A 12,478-nucleotide genomic window follows, 5' to 3' on the forward strand; every position below is an offset into this window, starting at 1 on the left:
TTCTGAGGAACAGTGTATTACCAGTAAGTCAAATAGCAGCCTGTAATATAAGTATTAACACAATTTAGGGATTAAAAGTGTTGGAAACCAGTATGTGTTCCCAGTTGGATGTCTTTGTTTAATTTGCTGGAGTTATCCACAGGACAGGTCTTTCAGCTTCACCTCCCCAATTAGCTGCTCTGATGGACTCGTTTGCTGCATCCCAATCCTTTCTGCACGCTGTCCTCTCTCGTGTTTCATCCTTCATGTCTGCCAGGCAGGCTTCAGCACACAGCAGGACTCCCTTTCCACCTGGAAGCCAAGACGTGGAGTTTCTATAGAGCAGAGACAGGACACCTGCCGAGGTGGGGTGGGGGGGGGGGGGGGGGGAGGCATGTGTGTGAGAACAGCCGTAGTGACCGTTTAAACAGATTAGACAGTGAGGCGCAGCTCTCTCCTGCCCGAGACAGACTGACCCTACCACCCCGGGTTACACATATCCACAACTAATCCCAGAGCTGGTTATTTATTTGCTTGGCTTAAAGCAGAGGGGAACCTGAGTCCATCCCCACATTTTAACTTGGATCAAACCAAGGAGGAAATGTCTCGCCATGTCTCCGTCATCTTTCCACCAGGCGCAGAGTGAGATGAGAGGACCAATAAGGAGAGGTCAAAGGGCATTGGGGTGGTCAGTTAAATCAGTTTATGATACTAATGTGCAGATTAAAAAACCCTCGCAAAATGACCCCTAATAAAACATTTCTCCTATTGAAATTGAAATTGAAATGTTGGTGCTCTTTTGGTAGGGAACACAAAAGTAAAAATTAGATGAAAGGTCTAAGGCACTATTTAGTAAAAACATTTGCTTATTAGGCTATTCTGTAAATTATTTCATGTTGTGATTTGAGGCAAATGGCGGATTCAATATTCAATATTATTTCAATGAGTGATATCAGAAGAGCATGACCTGATTGGTGCAGGTGGGTATTTAAGAGTGTCTCTGAGGAAGGTCTGTGTACAGAAGCTTCATTATGAAGAGAACAGTGCTTAGAAGTATTTCTTTGGCGAACAAAACCCAAAAGCTGGAAATAGTCTATCTATTTTATTGCTAAGCAGCTCTGTCTTGTACCCAAGCGCTATACCTACAAATATACACGTATGGGTTTTGAATTTCATAATGAGCTAAGCATCTGGCAACATTTAAAACATATTTTTTTGCAGGAAGACTACCTTGGGGGTTTCCTCTTTATCTGTTAATTCAACCAAATTATAAGTATCAGTTCCTCTGATATTTATACAGACCTGTTTTTATTTCAAACCCATTGAAAAGCTTTTTTCAGTATTTCCCTTAAACATGAAACACACTACATTTGTGTATTTAGACTAAATGAGACTAAATCAAAGTGAACATTTGGAAAACTCATCTTGTTTTGTAAATGTTTTTACCCTCAAAATTGCAATTTGCTGACAGTAGCATAAAAAAATCCAAAACGTGATCAGATGTTGATAAAAGTTTGTAACATCTTAATGGAAGTGTAGAATGTCTCCTGTTCCCAAATAATTGCCCGGCCAACTGAAAGAGCAGGGATCATTTCAAATCTCTTATGAGACATCAACTCTTCTAATTTTGGTAGATCTCAGATGTATCAGTTCAACTGTGTTACATTTGCAAATACTAAATAAGGATTTAGGTTTTTTTATTTTTTTTAAGTCCAATTAAACTTCTGGAAATGTTTCAAACACATGGCTCAATAAGAAGGAATGAACAGGACAAGGTTGCAATTGATGTCATAAAATATATTTCTGAAAAATGTCATTCAAATGTAAAAAACATTTCAAGTGAACTAATCAAAGAGCAAGACAATTAAATATATAACTATACATCTAATAAATATTCATATTTGGAGACACATTCCTCCTTTCTCAGCAGTATGTACAAAAGTCTTAGTCTCATAAAGTCCAGTGTTGTTCGGTCAGCAGTGGTCAGTGGAGTCATCAGACACCACGTCCAGGTCGGAGAACTCCTCATCCTCATCATCTCCGTGGCCCTGAGATCCGGGGCTTTTGGGCGGAGCTGCCAGGCCCAGTTTGGCCAGCTTGGCCTGCTGCTGCTCCAGACTCTGTTTGCGCCACTTGATGCGTCTGTTCTGGAACCACACTTTGACCTGGAAACAGGAATAGCGTCCATGTTAGAAATATTGCCTGACACATTTAAAATATAAGTTTGAGGCTATATTTTAAATGCATAAATTCTGATTTGCAAGTCTTTATTTCTCACCTGAGCTTCTGTGAGCTGTAGAGCCGAAGCCAGGAGGAATCTCTCGGATCCGACCATGTACTGCTGCCGGGCAAACTCCTTCTCCAGCCGGGAGAGCTGCTCGCTGGTGAAACTGGTGCGCATGCGCTTAGACTTCCCACCTTTGGTTTTGAACAAGTGAAGCCCTGCGTTCACTTTGGACATAGAGGCTGAAAAGAAGATATGACACGTTTAATCACACTGCCCCATTGCAATAGTTAAAGTAATCATTATGCTCAGTAATAAATGCAACACTCGTGTTTACCTTGTGCGTAAAATGCTCCCCGACACGATGACTGGTAGGTGAAAGGCGGGTAGCAGTACACTGAATATCCAGGCTGTGAGTGGAGCGCAGAGTGCAACATGTTGGGAGAGTAACCGTAAGGTGCTGCTGCCATCGGTAAGCCTACGTGTCCATTAAAGGGCAGAGCTGGGGCTGCTGGGTGATATTTCTCTCCGCACTGAGTGGGGCTGGCCCTGCAGTTTCTGCTTTCCTCCGGCTTGGCGAGCAAAGCATCAATAGTGAACGATTTCCCACTCTGAGGCTTCGTTATCGATGTGCACTGGCTCCCCTGGTACTGCGGGTAAAGCGACGCTGGTGCGTAATTACGCATAGGGTATCCATAAGCTCCCATTGGTCTGTTCGGCACCTGCATTCTGTCAGATGTTAAGAAAAATTAGAAAAATATCGAAGGTCTTGGTAGTAGGTGATGTTGCTCCGAGTGCAGCAGGAGAGTGAATGCTGCTTCACCCCGCAGACCCCTCTTTTATACTCGGGCCGGACGCAGAGGTGTCAACAGCCCCCCATCGGTCCTTTGTCTTTCTAAGTAGCAGATGAGAGAAACGAACATCCCGACAACGTATCCAATTAATTGGTGGAGTAGTACAAACTGGGATTGTCAAACATCCTAACCCTTTGAATGACAAGGCTTTTGAAGAGTGCTGGGGGCAGGGACCTCAGGAGATTTACTGGGCTACAAATTCTTGCATGGATCTTAAGTCCAAATGTAATCATTACCGCTGGGAAAGCCTTGATGTTACCAAATCATCTTATTTGAAGCCTTTTAAGTCCCGGCTGGCCGACAGATGCTTTAAGCAGCGTAACAAGTCGATTCACAATTTGAGGTTTAACTAAGTTACAGAGAATCTACTGTTACATTTTTTTAATCTTCCACACTTTTTCCCAACCCTCTAAATTAGGAATATTCAATACTTTAATTTGCGTTTATCACAAGTAGCTGTAAATCAAGAATCACTCCTGTATGTAAACAGTCCATGATCTTTTTCCTGTATAAAATGAATGTGCGCTATTTCCAGAGTGTGCTTTTTAACAGCAGTGGTGTCGCTCCTAACATTGGAAAAGTGCCTTTGCGTAATTGAGGCGTCAAATTCGGCAGGTCGGGTGTGGAGACAGAGTGCTGCTGGGTTTACAGAACTGCACTCTGCTAATCTCAGACACTGCGTTAATCCACAGGTTGATCCATCCCATCCTTTTAATGTCAGACTTGGAAAGGCTTCTGTTGAATCCTAAAACAATCCACAATGGTTTAAATCCTTAAATCTAAGCAGGGTGGTTTAATTTATTTCGTTTAACCACAAATTATTTTATGGATTAAAGAAAGTCAAGTTGTAAAAAGATGCCTTCATTCTGAAATATATTTTGGCCCGGAAATAATATCCACAAAGTGCTTTGTTTTATCGGTTTCTCATTAAAGGCTTGAAGATAAAGCGGTTCCTTTGAAGCGAGTGATTTGCTTTCTTACACTGCCTTAGCACAAAGGCTTCCTCTCTTTCAACTTGGATTATTGCCAGCTCTGCAAACTTTCCCGGCTCATTTCCATCATTTGAAGGTGGCAGAGAGTTTCTCCGCAGCCTTAAGTAACTGTTAAAAACACATTTAAAACACCGAGGCGAGCCGCTGCTTCCCTTTGACCTCGCAGCCTTCTATTTATTCTGTTTCACTGACACTAGAATGTCTAATGAAGAGAGCAAACACAGACTTTCTCGACCTGGCCTGAACAATAAGGGGGCTTCTTCAGATGCCTCTGCGCGCGGACCACCCACCCCAATGACCGACCCCAGTCTGTTGCAGAAACCCTCCTGACAAATCACTTCATTTAAAATGGGTTTAAAATCTTTATTCAACATAAAAGCTTACATTTGCATTAAACGATTTCAGATGTTTTTCCAAGTTTATTAAAAAGAATAAAAAAAGGTTATAGTGAGACATGAGATTAATTTTAAATGAGATAAAAATAATCAGAACAAGTGGAAATAACCTTTCATTTAAAAAGAATATAGCTTTTCAGATTGAATATGTCAGATACAATCTAGTTCTGGAAACCTGTTGCAGAGTGAAAATATTAGTCAATTATATATTTTAAACCAAAACAATAAATACATTTAAACTATTTGATAATTCATTTAATATTCCAGTAAAAAGGCAAAAAAACTGATGATTCACGTTTGGGAAAAGTTATTTTTTTACGGGAGCCTATATCTCTTGGTTCTAAGTTGGAAAAATAAACCAAGACATTTGAAGGTATCACCTTGTTCTTGGGAACCTATGATGGACATTTTTTCACTGTTTTCTGGATATTTAATAGAATCAAAAAGTCAATGTTAATGAAAACATCATTAGTTGCAACTGAAACTGCTACATCAAGAGGGAAAACGAATTTCCATTTGCAGCCCGGTGCTCCTTTAATATTCTGTCTCCACACATCCCTCTCTGACATCAGCATTGAACCTCTGTCCTGTAGTGATGTAGTGAAGGATACATGTCCTCTTGTGTATTGGAGCCAGACAAGGAATACACGGACCTTTGTCACAGAGAATCCTCTTTTCATAGTCATGGCCTGAGAGGAGAAAGAAGCTGAAGAGCTGCTCTCTAATAGCTCTATGGGTCATCCTTCACAAATGAGGCTCTCAGCAAAAGCTTGAAACTCCTCATCAGCGCTCTTTCGTTCAGTATCTGCTGCTGGTGGCACAATTCAAACTGGATGCTCATTTCTTCTCTCAACTTTTAAGGATTTGTTTTTTTCTTTTGGAAATGGTTGACTGATGACATTTTACATGCAACTATTTCCATTTTCCAATTCTCACCTTTCAAACTATTATAAAATATTTTTTTTTAGATATATTAGATGGTTGACTGTTGGTAACAGACACTTGAATACTGTAATATCCAGTATAAATGAATAAAACATATTTTTAGCTTGTCTTAGTTATTAACATGTGCATTATGCAACACCTCTAGTGCTATGAGAGATGTACTGTTGCTCACAATAAAACACAACTCTCATACGCGCTGAAAGATGACTTTTAAGAGACAACAATTAAGCTTAACATTTTATTTTTATTTTAACAAGAGACTACATCTGTCTCTTAATGTAAAGCAACATTTCCCTGTCAAATGCCGTGGAGTATAAATGACATCACATATATTACTATTTAAGTTGGTTGACGTTGTCTATGGCGAAACATTCCCAATAAATATAAATGTTTTGGTTGTGTCTAGGGCGGTGGTGGCGAAGTCCATAGGGACTTGGCTTTGCAACTGGAAGGTCACCAGTTCAAGTCCCGGAAAGACCAAGTGCTACCGAGGTGCCCCTGAGCAAGGCACCATTCCCAACACTGCTCCCCGGGCACCGTACATAATGGCAGCCCACTGCTCCTAACATTAGGATGGGTTAAATGCAGAGAAACCGTTTCGTTACATAGTACCTGTACTACGTAATGACAATAAGTTGAATCTTATCTTAAATATTAAACTCTTTTTGCATATGCAAAGAATGATTTTTAACCTTCTGCTCTTATCTAGTGCAAAGCTATGTGAGCGACTTATTGTGAGATTCAAAGATCAAAGTCATGATGATGAGCCCCCAAACAATGGATGCTAAAAATTATTAATATATGATATGTGACAGATTAGAGGGATCTGACAGAAATGCGTGTCAGAGGAGAAACTGCTGCTCTGTTCGGTCTCACCTTCCAGCTCAGTTCACACATGATTGAATGAAACAAAAGCATGGAGAAACACTGTCATCATTATTATTATTGAGGTGAAAGGGGATCGTTTTCTCACCTGCCCGACACATTTAACAGCCACTGTAATCTGGGCCTTTCCTGTCCAAGCACATCCATTGCTAATGACTTTATGAAGCCATTCACAGGCAGATCCAGGGCCGCCTGCCTCTGGCACATTGCTGCCGGGCTGAGGGCTCATTACTGGGTCCTGCTGGGCCTGGCCCTCACCTTGACTATGAATGGGAGTGCAGTAAAAGGCCAGGTACGCTCCGTCTGGCTCTAATACACATCCTGGCTCTGCTGAGGGCCGATATACACGGTGGTGTCTTCAGCAAGAGGAACAGGATTTGATGTGAAGTTACAACCAAAACACCTGCTCTGAATCTGAAAACACACATCATCTATTTCTTTAGATAAGTCTCCCACTTAATTCAGCTTAACTCGTGTTTTGCTGCAGACAACTTGCTGAGAACTGAAGGTGAATACTGTGGCCAAAGAAAAAAGGCATTCTAACAACCTTATTAAGAAAAAGTGATTACCGTTTTTCAATTTAGAAATATAATATTTTTCAAGGTTCATTTAACAAATTGATTACTCAACTTTCATCCTTCTGTCTGGCTAGCCATTGTACACCAATGGGACACGAAAGAAACATGAACAATACCAACTTTAAACATTCCGTTGTGGATTGATTTTACAATGCTTATGTTTAATGATGTTTAACTAAATATTTGAATAATAGAGCCTTACATCCTTAATCTACATTCTTCTATAAGTTACCAAGCAAAAACCTAGGAATGTTTAACTATGCAAGGCAGTCAAGTCCATATTTTAAACTCAAACTACAAAAGTGGTCTACAAAGTAAGAATTCCAACTTTATTAACACCAATAATTTGTATATCTCGTTATCAGTCATTACATTAACGCCATCAGCTAAATGCTTAAAATGTGAAATGAACTGACTAATTCCTGCGTTAATGCTGCCTCTGCTTGCAGTGTCACTATGCAGATAGTGTGTGTTTTTCATTTACACGTGTGGCAGAAGGGAGGACCTCCAGTCCCTGCAGCTTGGTTCTCCTGCTGACCATTAGCATTAGCATTAGCATTGACACCAGCACTGTGAACTGCTACTGTACGAGCTGCTCTCCTATGGGCTAATAGTGGCCATTTAAGACATCCATTGAGAGAAATGACCGTCCATGTCATTACCAACTTAATGAGGGATTAACTTTCTCGCTGAACGGTATCTGTTTTTACTGAGAGAACGGTCCTGTGCTGGGAATGGAGGATGTGTGTATTGGATATGTCTGACACTCCATGCAGTCACTACACCACTGGGCAGAGGGGAATCCTGCAGAAAAAGTAGAGTTTTTGAAATGAACTGAAATAGATATTGTTTTGTTAATGTGTCATTTTGTTATAATGCTTCAGCACCATGCCCATTAAGAGACAAAACAGTCTTGAAGAATTGAAGTAAATAATGGTTGCATTAATAACAACAAAACATCTGTTTACAAACTCTCACACAGCTCCAGCAGTACAACCCAATGGTCACTAATCCAGTATGCGCACTGCTCCACTCTTTATACAACTTTATACTGAAAACACACTCTAAAGTTGGCTCAGTCGTCAACGCGTCCGAACACGTCCAAAGTACAATAAACAAGGTTTTAGCCAAAATGCAAGTGCAGCCAACACAGGATGAGAAATTGAAATACAAATAATTATTTTGAGGGTGATTTATTCCTTAAAGGCTTACACGCTAAACTCTGACTTTGTAAATAGAAATGATACAAGCTGAACATCAGCACGTTAGCATTTAGCTCAAACAGCCGCGCCAAGTTCAGCCTCACAGAGCTGCTACATGGCATAGACTCGTAGATGTTATCACATGCCTGTAATATATAATGCTGTTTGTTTACTTATGTCAAACTTTTACTTTGCTCTCTCAGATGATTTAGTAAATAATAGGAAGTTTAGATTCCAAAGGGTTGAACATCAATCTATATTTATGTGGCTGAGAGTAGTAACAGTGAGAAGCATCTGCACACAGCTAATATACTTGATCAGACTATCAGGAACAGATTAAATCCTTCGCCAAGCAAAGAGATAGTGTCCGAATGTTGCTGCTATTCCCTTCCACTAAGTTCTATCAAAATGCTCATAGTTGTTCCATTATCATGCAAACAAACCGGACTGAAAGCATTTTACACTTTTATTTTGCAAGATTTAAACAAGCAGAATATTGTTATATTGTGTGGTCGAAGCACAGAGTGCAAGGTGCACAGGAGGAGAGATGCAAACAGATGACAGGTGGGCTGCTGTTGCTCCATATGAACCATACAGATGTAAATGAATGGATTCAATATTTTTAGAAAGAAAGCCAGTGAGCACATTTTTTTATAACATGTAAACCTTAAAGTCTAATCTAATTCAATGTTCAATGTCCGATCCCAGTTCCTCCAAGTTATTTGAAGTTTTCTTTACATAGCCTTTTCTAATACACTTTTTTTTTTCTTTTTAGGTTAACATTTTAGAAGACTATCAATTGTTTCATTCTTAAGTTTGTGCATCAAACATGTTTACTGAAAGCTGCTCTCTGTCAAAACTAAAAACTGCCGTTGGTTTCTTAATAAATGCATAAAATGTAAATGTCCTGTAGACATTTCACATGTTTGCTGATTTGTAAAGCTCCTTTATGAAACCAATCCCTGCAGTGTTTTAGAGGGGCCCCTTCCCAGGTGCTTTGAGGGCTCTGTGGAGACCCCCCCCCCCCCTCGGCCCTCTTTAATGGAGGTGAGAATTGGCGGGTTGGACTTTAACACTTGACCTCTGTTTACACTTCCTGTGGGTGTCCGGCCTCCATAAAGCGCTGCTAGCAGGACTCTGCATTGAAAGAGAGCGCGCTGCTCTGTTGCTCCGGGCTGTGAGGATCAGGACAGCCATTTCCTCTCTTCACATTCTCTGTTTGCTTATATTACTGCCACACTTCCTCGACCCCCCACACTCACCTCCTCAGGCCTTTTATAGGAAAATGATGACAAACCTGCATATTCAACATGACTTCTCAGCCTCCGCCGGCTCCATAATGGGGATTTAATGGATTTTTAATCAGGAACGGAGAATCTAGTTTATTTTTGACGATTAAGACTATTCATTGCTGTAGGGCTGTTACTAGTGTTAACTCTTGAATAATCTAGAAATCCTTTGGTCTATTTATCATCACAGTTTCTTCAATTCCAAATTACACATCTTCAATTATTTAGTTTTGTCTGACCAACAGTCTGAAACCAAAGACAAGTAAGAGCAAATCCTATTTGAGAATCTATACTGACTTTTTAAAATTGAAAAAATAACATTAAACCTAAACAAACAAACACAAATTAATCAATTAACTACCAGATACATCCTGTTAGTAGCTGTCTCAATTTCGCACAGTTAGTTTACAAATTATTCGTTTTGAGTAAATGTAGAGACCTGTGTTAGCACCTGTTTAACACTTTCACTTTCTCCAACCCACATAACATCACATTTCAGTTTTTATGGGTTAAGACTTGTCTGAACTCGCAACCCTGTGGCACCTTGAATTTAAAAAAAAGACGTTTAAGAAACAAATGTCACATGGGATAAGTAGTTCAATACAAATTGTCATTTTGTGGTTGATTTGTTTCTGTTAAAAGATTGCCTTCAGTTAACTCCATGCACTGATCAGTAAGTCATATCCTGATATGTGTATCAGGTAAAAGCTTTGTTCTGGTCTCTTGGAATTGACAATGGAGGCCTAAGACGTTTTTCTTGTTGGAACATGATCCTAGAAAGTGTCTGAGCTCTCAGCTGTGTGGATTTGTTGTGACATATAACCTCAGTGTAGGAATAAGACTAACCTAGTCTGCACTATGCTTGGTATATCAGATTATACAAGTGTCATTCAAAGGCACAAAGAGTTAGCAAAACATATAAATTACACAACAAAAAAGACAGGGGATATACATTTTCTTTATTTTTGTCAAAAAATGCAATTTCTGTGTCTCTCAGCCCTGAGCCCATTAATTCCTACTAAAGTTAATTTAAAATATATAAAAGGAATAATGTCATTTAAGAACGCGGTACTGTAATTGTGCATTTCTTGGGGACAATTTCCACCGGCAAATGAATGGTGTTTTTGGGGCAGCAATAAAGTGAATGTGGGATTCCAAGTCAAAAATGAGTTTGTTCATATAATGAAGAAACATGTGCAACGGCGTGTGGCGCAGTGGATAGAGCGTTGGTGTTCGGATCAGGGGGTCACAGGTTCAAACCCCACTGCAGTCAGCATGTCGTTGTGTCCCTGGGCAAGACACTTCACCCCAAATTGCTCCTGTGGGGGTTGTCCACAGTATTAAGTATGTAAGTTGCTTTGGATAAAAGTAACAAGTAACATGTAATGTGGCTCATTGATGTGGTTTAATAGAACATTTGATTTAGTGTTCAGTCAAAAAAAGTGAATCTCTTTTGCTTTTGGATTGAACCTGTAAGGTGTTCTTTAATGGTTCTCTATTTAGATTACATGTATTACATTTGTGCGACTTTTCTTTAAATGTGAGCGTTCTTTGCGTAGACTGCAGAGATAGAGGCCTGTGTGTCAGCGTTCCCTCCTCTCTGTATTGATGTAGGTTTACAGTTGTCACACCTCAGGTTGTAGTCCATTGTGTGTGTCCATGTAACTTTGAGCTGAACAGTGGATCAAAGCAGCGTCTCCATAGAGAAACACCAAACAAAGAAAGATATGCTCAGTGTGGGCCGTGATGGACTTAATGATGACAGCCCACCTAAAGGCACATTACACCTCACTTCCCTGTCCTTTCACTTGTGCAATGAGTGAAGGTCATTGTGGCTAATTTAGTGTTTTTACAAGAGCTCACTGAACACTTCAAACAAGACCACACACACACACACACACACACACACACACGGGCTGACAGGTACACAGCACATCTGTGGTGACATCTGGTGGGCGTGAGAGAATAAAGCACTTAGAGTGAGGGAAAGTCTAAACAGGCAACAGTTCATTTTGTTATGTCTTCATCCAAAGATGCTCAAATATTTAATACATGTTTTAATAATTAACAATAAATGAAACACAAAAAGAATAGTAATTGCCCACTAATGAAGTTATTTTCCTGTGCTGGCAAGCCTATAGTTGTGTTTGCTCCACTATCATTATTTCACAGTTTAATATGTCAGACTTGTTGCCATTCTTGTATTGGTCGAATTCACTTAATCTTACCATGTTTATTTGGACTAATTATGTTGTTTATGCAAACACATTTCAATACCCCTCAATCCGTGTGATTTCCCAGAGCAGCCCCAACACGGCCTCCATGTGGACATTATACAAAACAGCAGCTTTTGCCAAATCAAGGCTGCATAATATTATATTTATTCTTTATAGTTGTCTGTTTCTAGTTTTGCACACTTACATGCTTAACACTTTAAATCATTGCATAATAAATCATTATTTGTCAACTTGCTTCAAATAAATAATAACTTCATTTTTTAAATGTATGTATAGGCATGCTCTTTTTATTTCATTTTTTACTATATTATATAAATACATTTATTATGTATTACTTTTTTTGCACTAATGAGCTTCTTGCTATTTTCATACACACAATCATTACTGAATAACTGCGTACTTCCTTAAGAATCCTCTGGATGGTGCACAAGTGGCAGAGTTAACCACCATGTTTGTAGTCCAGAGTTTGTTGTAGTCCCATTTTTAATTGAGCCCTACCTGCAGTCCCTCAAATAACCAACAGGTGGCACCATGCTGTAAATAATGATCATCATGAAGGGTATTCATTCCAGCTGCTGATTTAGTGTTGAATTACAAAATGAAAATAAAAAGCAGTTTCAATAACAAAGTCAATGTAGATTTTTGAAATAAATAGATAGCCAAAATATGTTATGGGTTAAGGTTTACCAGATCATATTGAAGAACAGAACATTTGTATGTTTAAACATGAGAATAACAACAAATATGTTGCATGTTTGAGGACTTTTAGAACGTTTAATCTAAAGATGCCTAAAGACAATGAGTTGGTGCATTATTTCATGACATGGGTGAATGTGAATTATATTGATGAGGTCATATCTGAACGGCAACCAACTCAGTGAAGGAGTGTCGTCTTAAT

General features: G+C 39.4%; 1 protein-coding gene across 1 annotated transcript; it reads right to left on the reverse strand.

Annotated features, from left to right (window-relative positions):
* Nucleotides 1-1,952: 1,952 nt before the first annotated feature.
* On the reverse strand, nt 1,953-2,931 carry noto (notochord homeobox). The gene is made up of 3 exons (XM_034144680.1): nt 2,541-2,931; nt 2,258-2,445; nt 1,953-2,144 (listed from the first exon to the last, which is right to left on the reverse strand). Exons 1-3 carry the CDS (start codon nt 2,929-2,931, stop codon nt 1,953-1,955), a joined length of 771 nt encoding a protein of 256 aa, XP_034000571.1.
* Nucleotides 2,932-12,478: the final 9,547 nt, after the last annotated feature.

The sequence above is a fragment of the Trematomus bernacchii genome, unplaced genomic scaffold (genome assembly GCF_902827165.1).
Source record: "Trematomus bernacchii unplaced genomic scaffold, fTreBer1.1, whole genome shotgun sequence".
Lineage (NCBI taxonomy): Eukaryota > Metazoa > Chordata > Actinopteri > Perciformes > Nototheniidae > Trematomus > Trematomus bernacchii.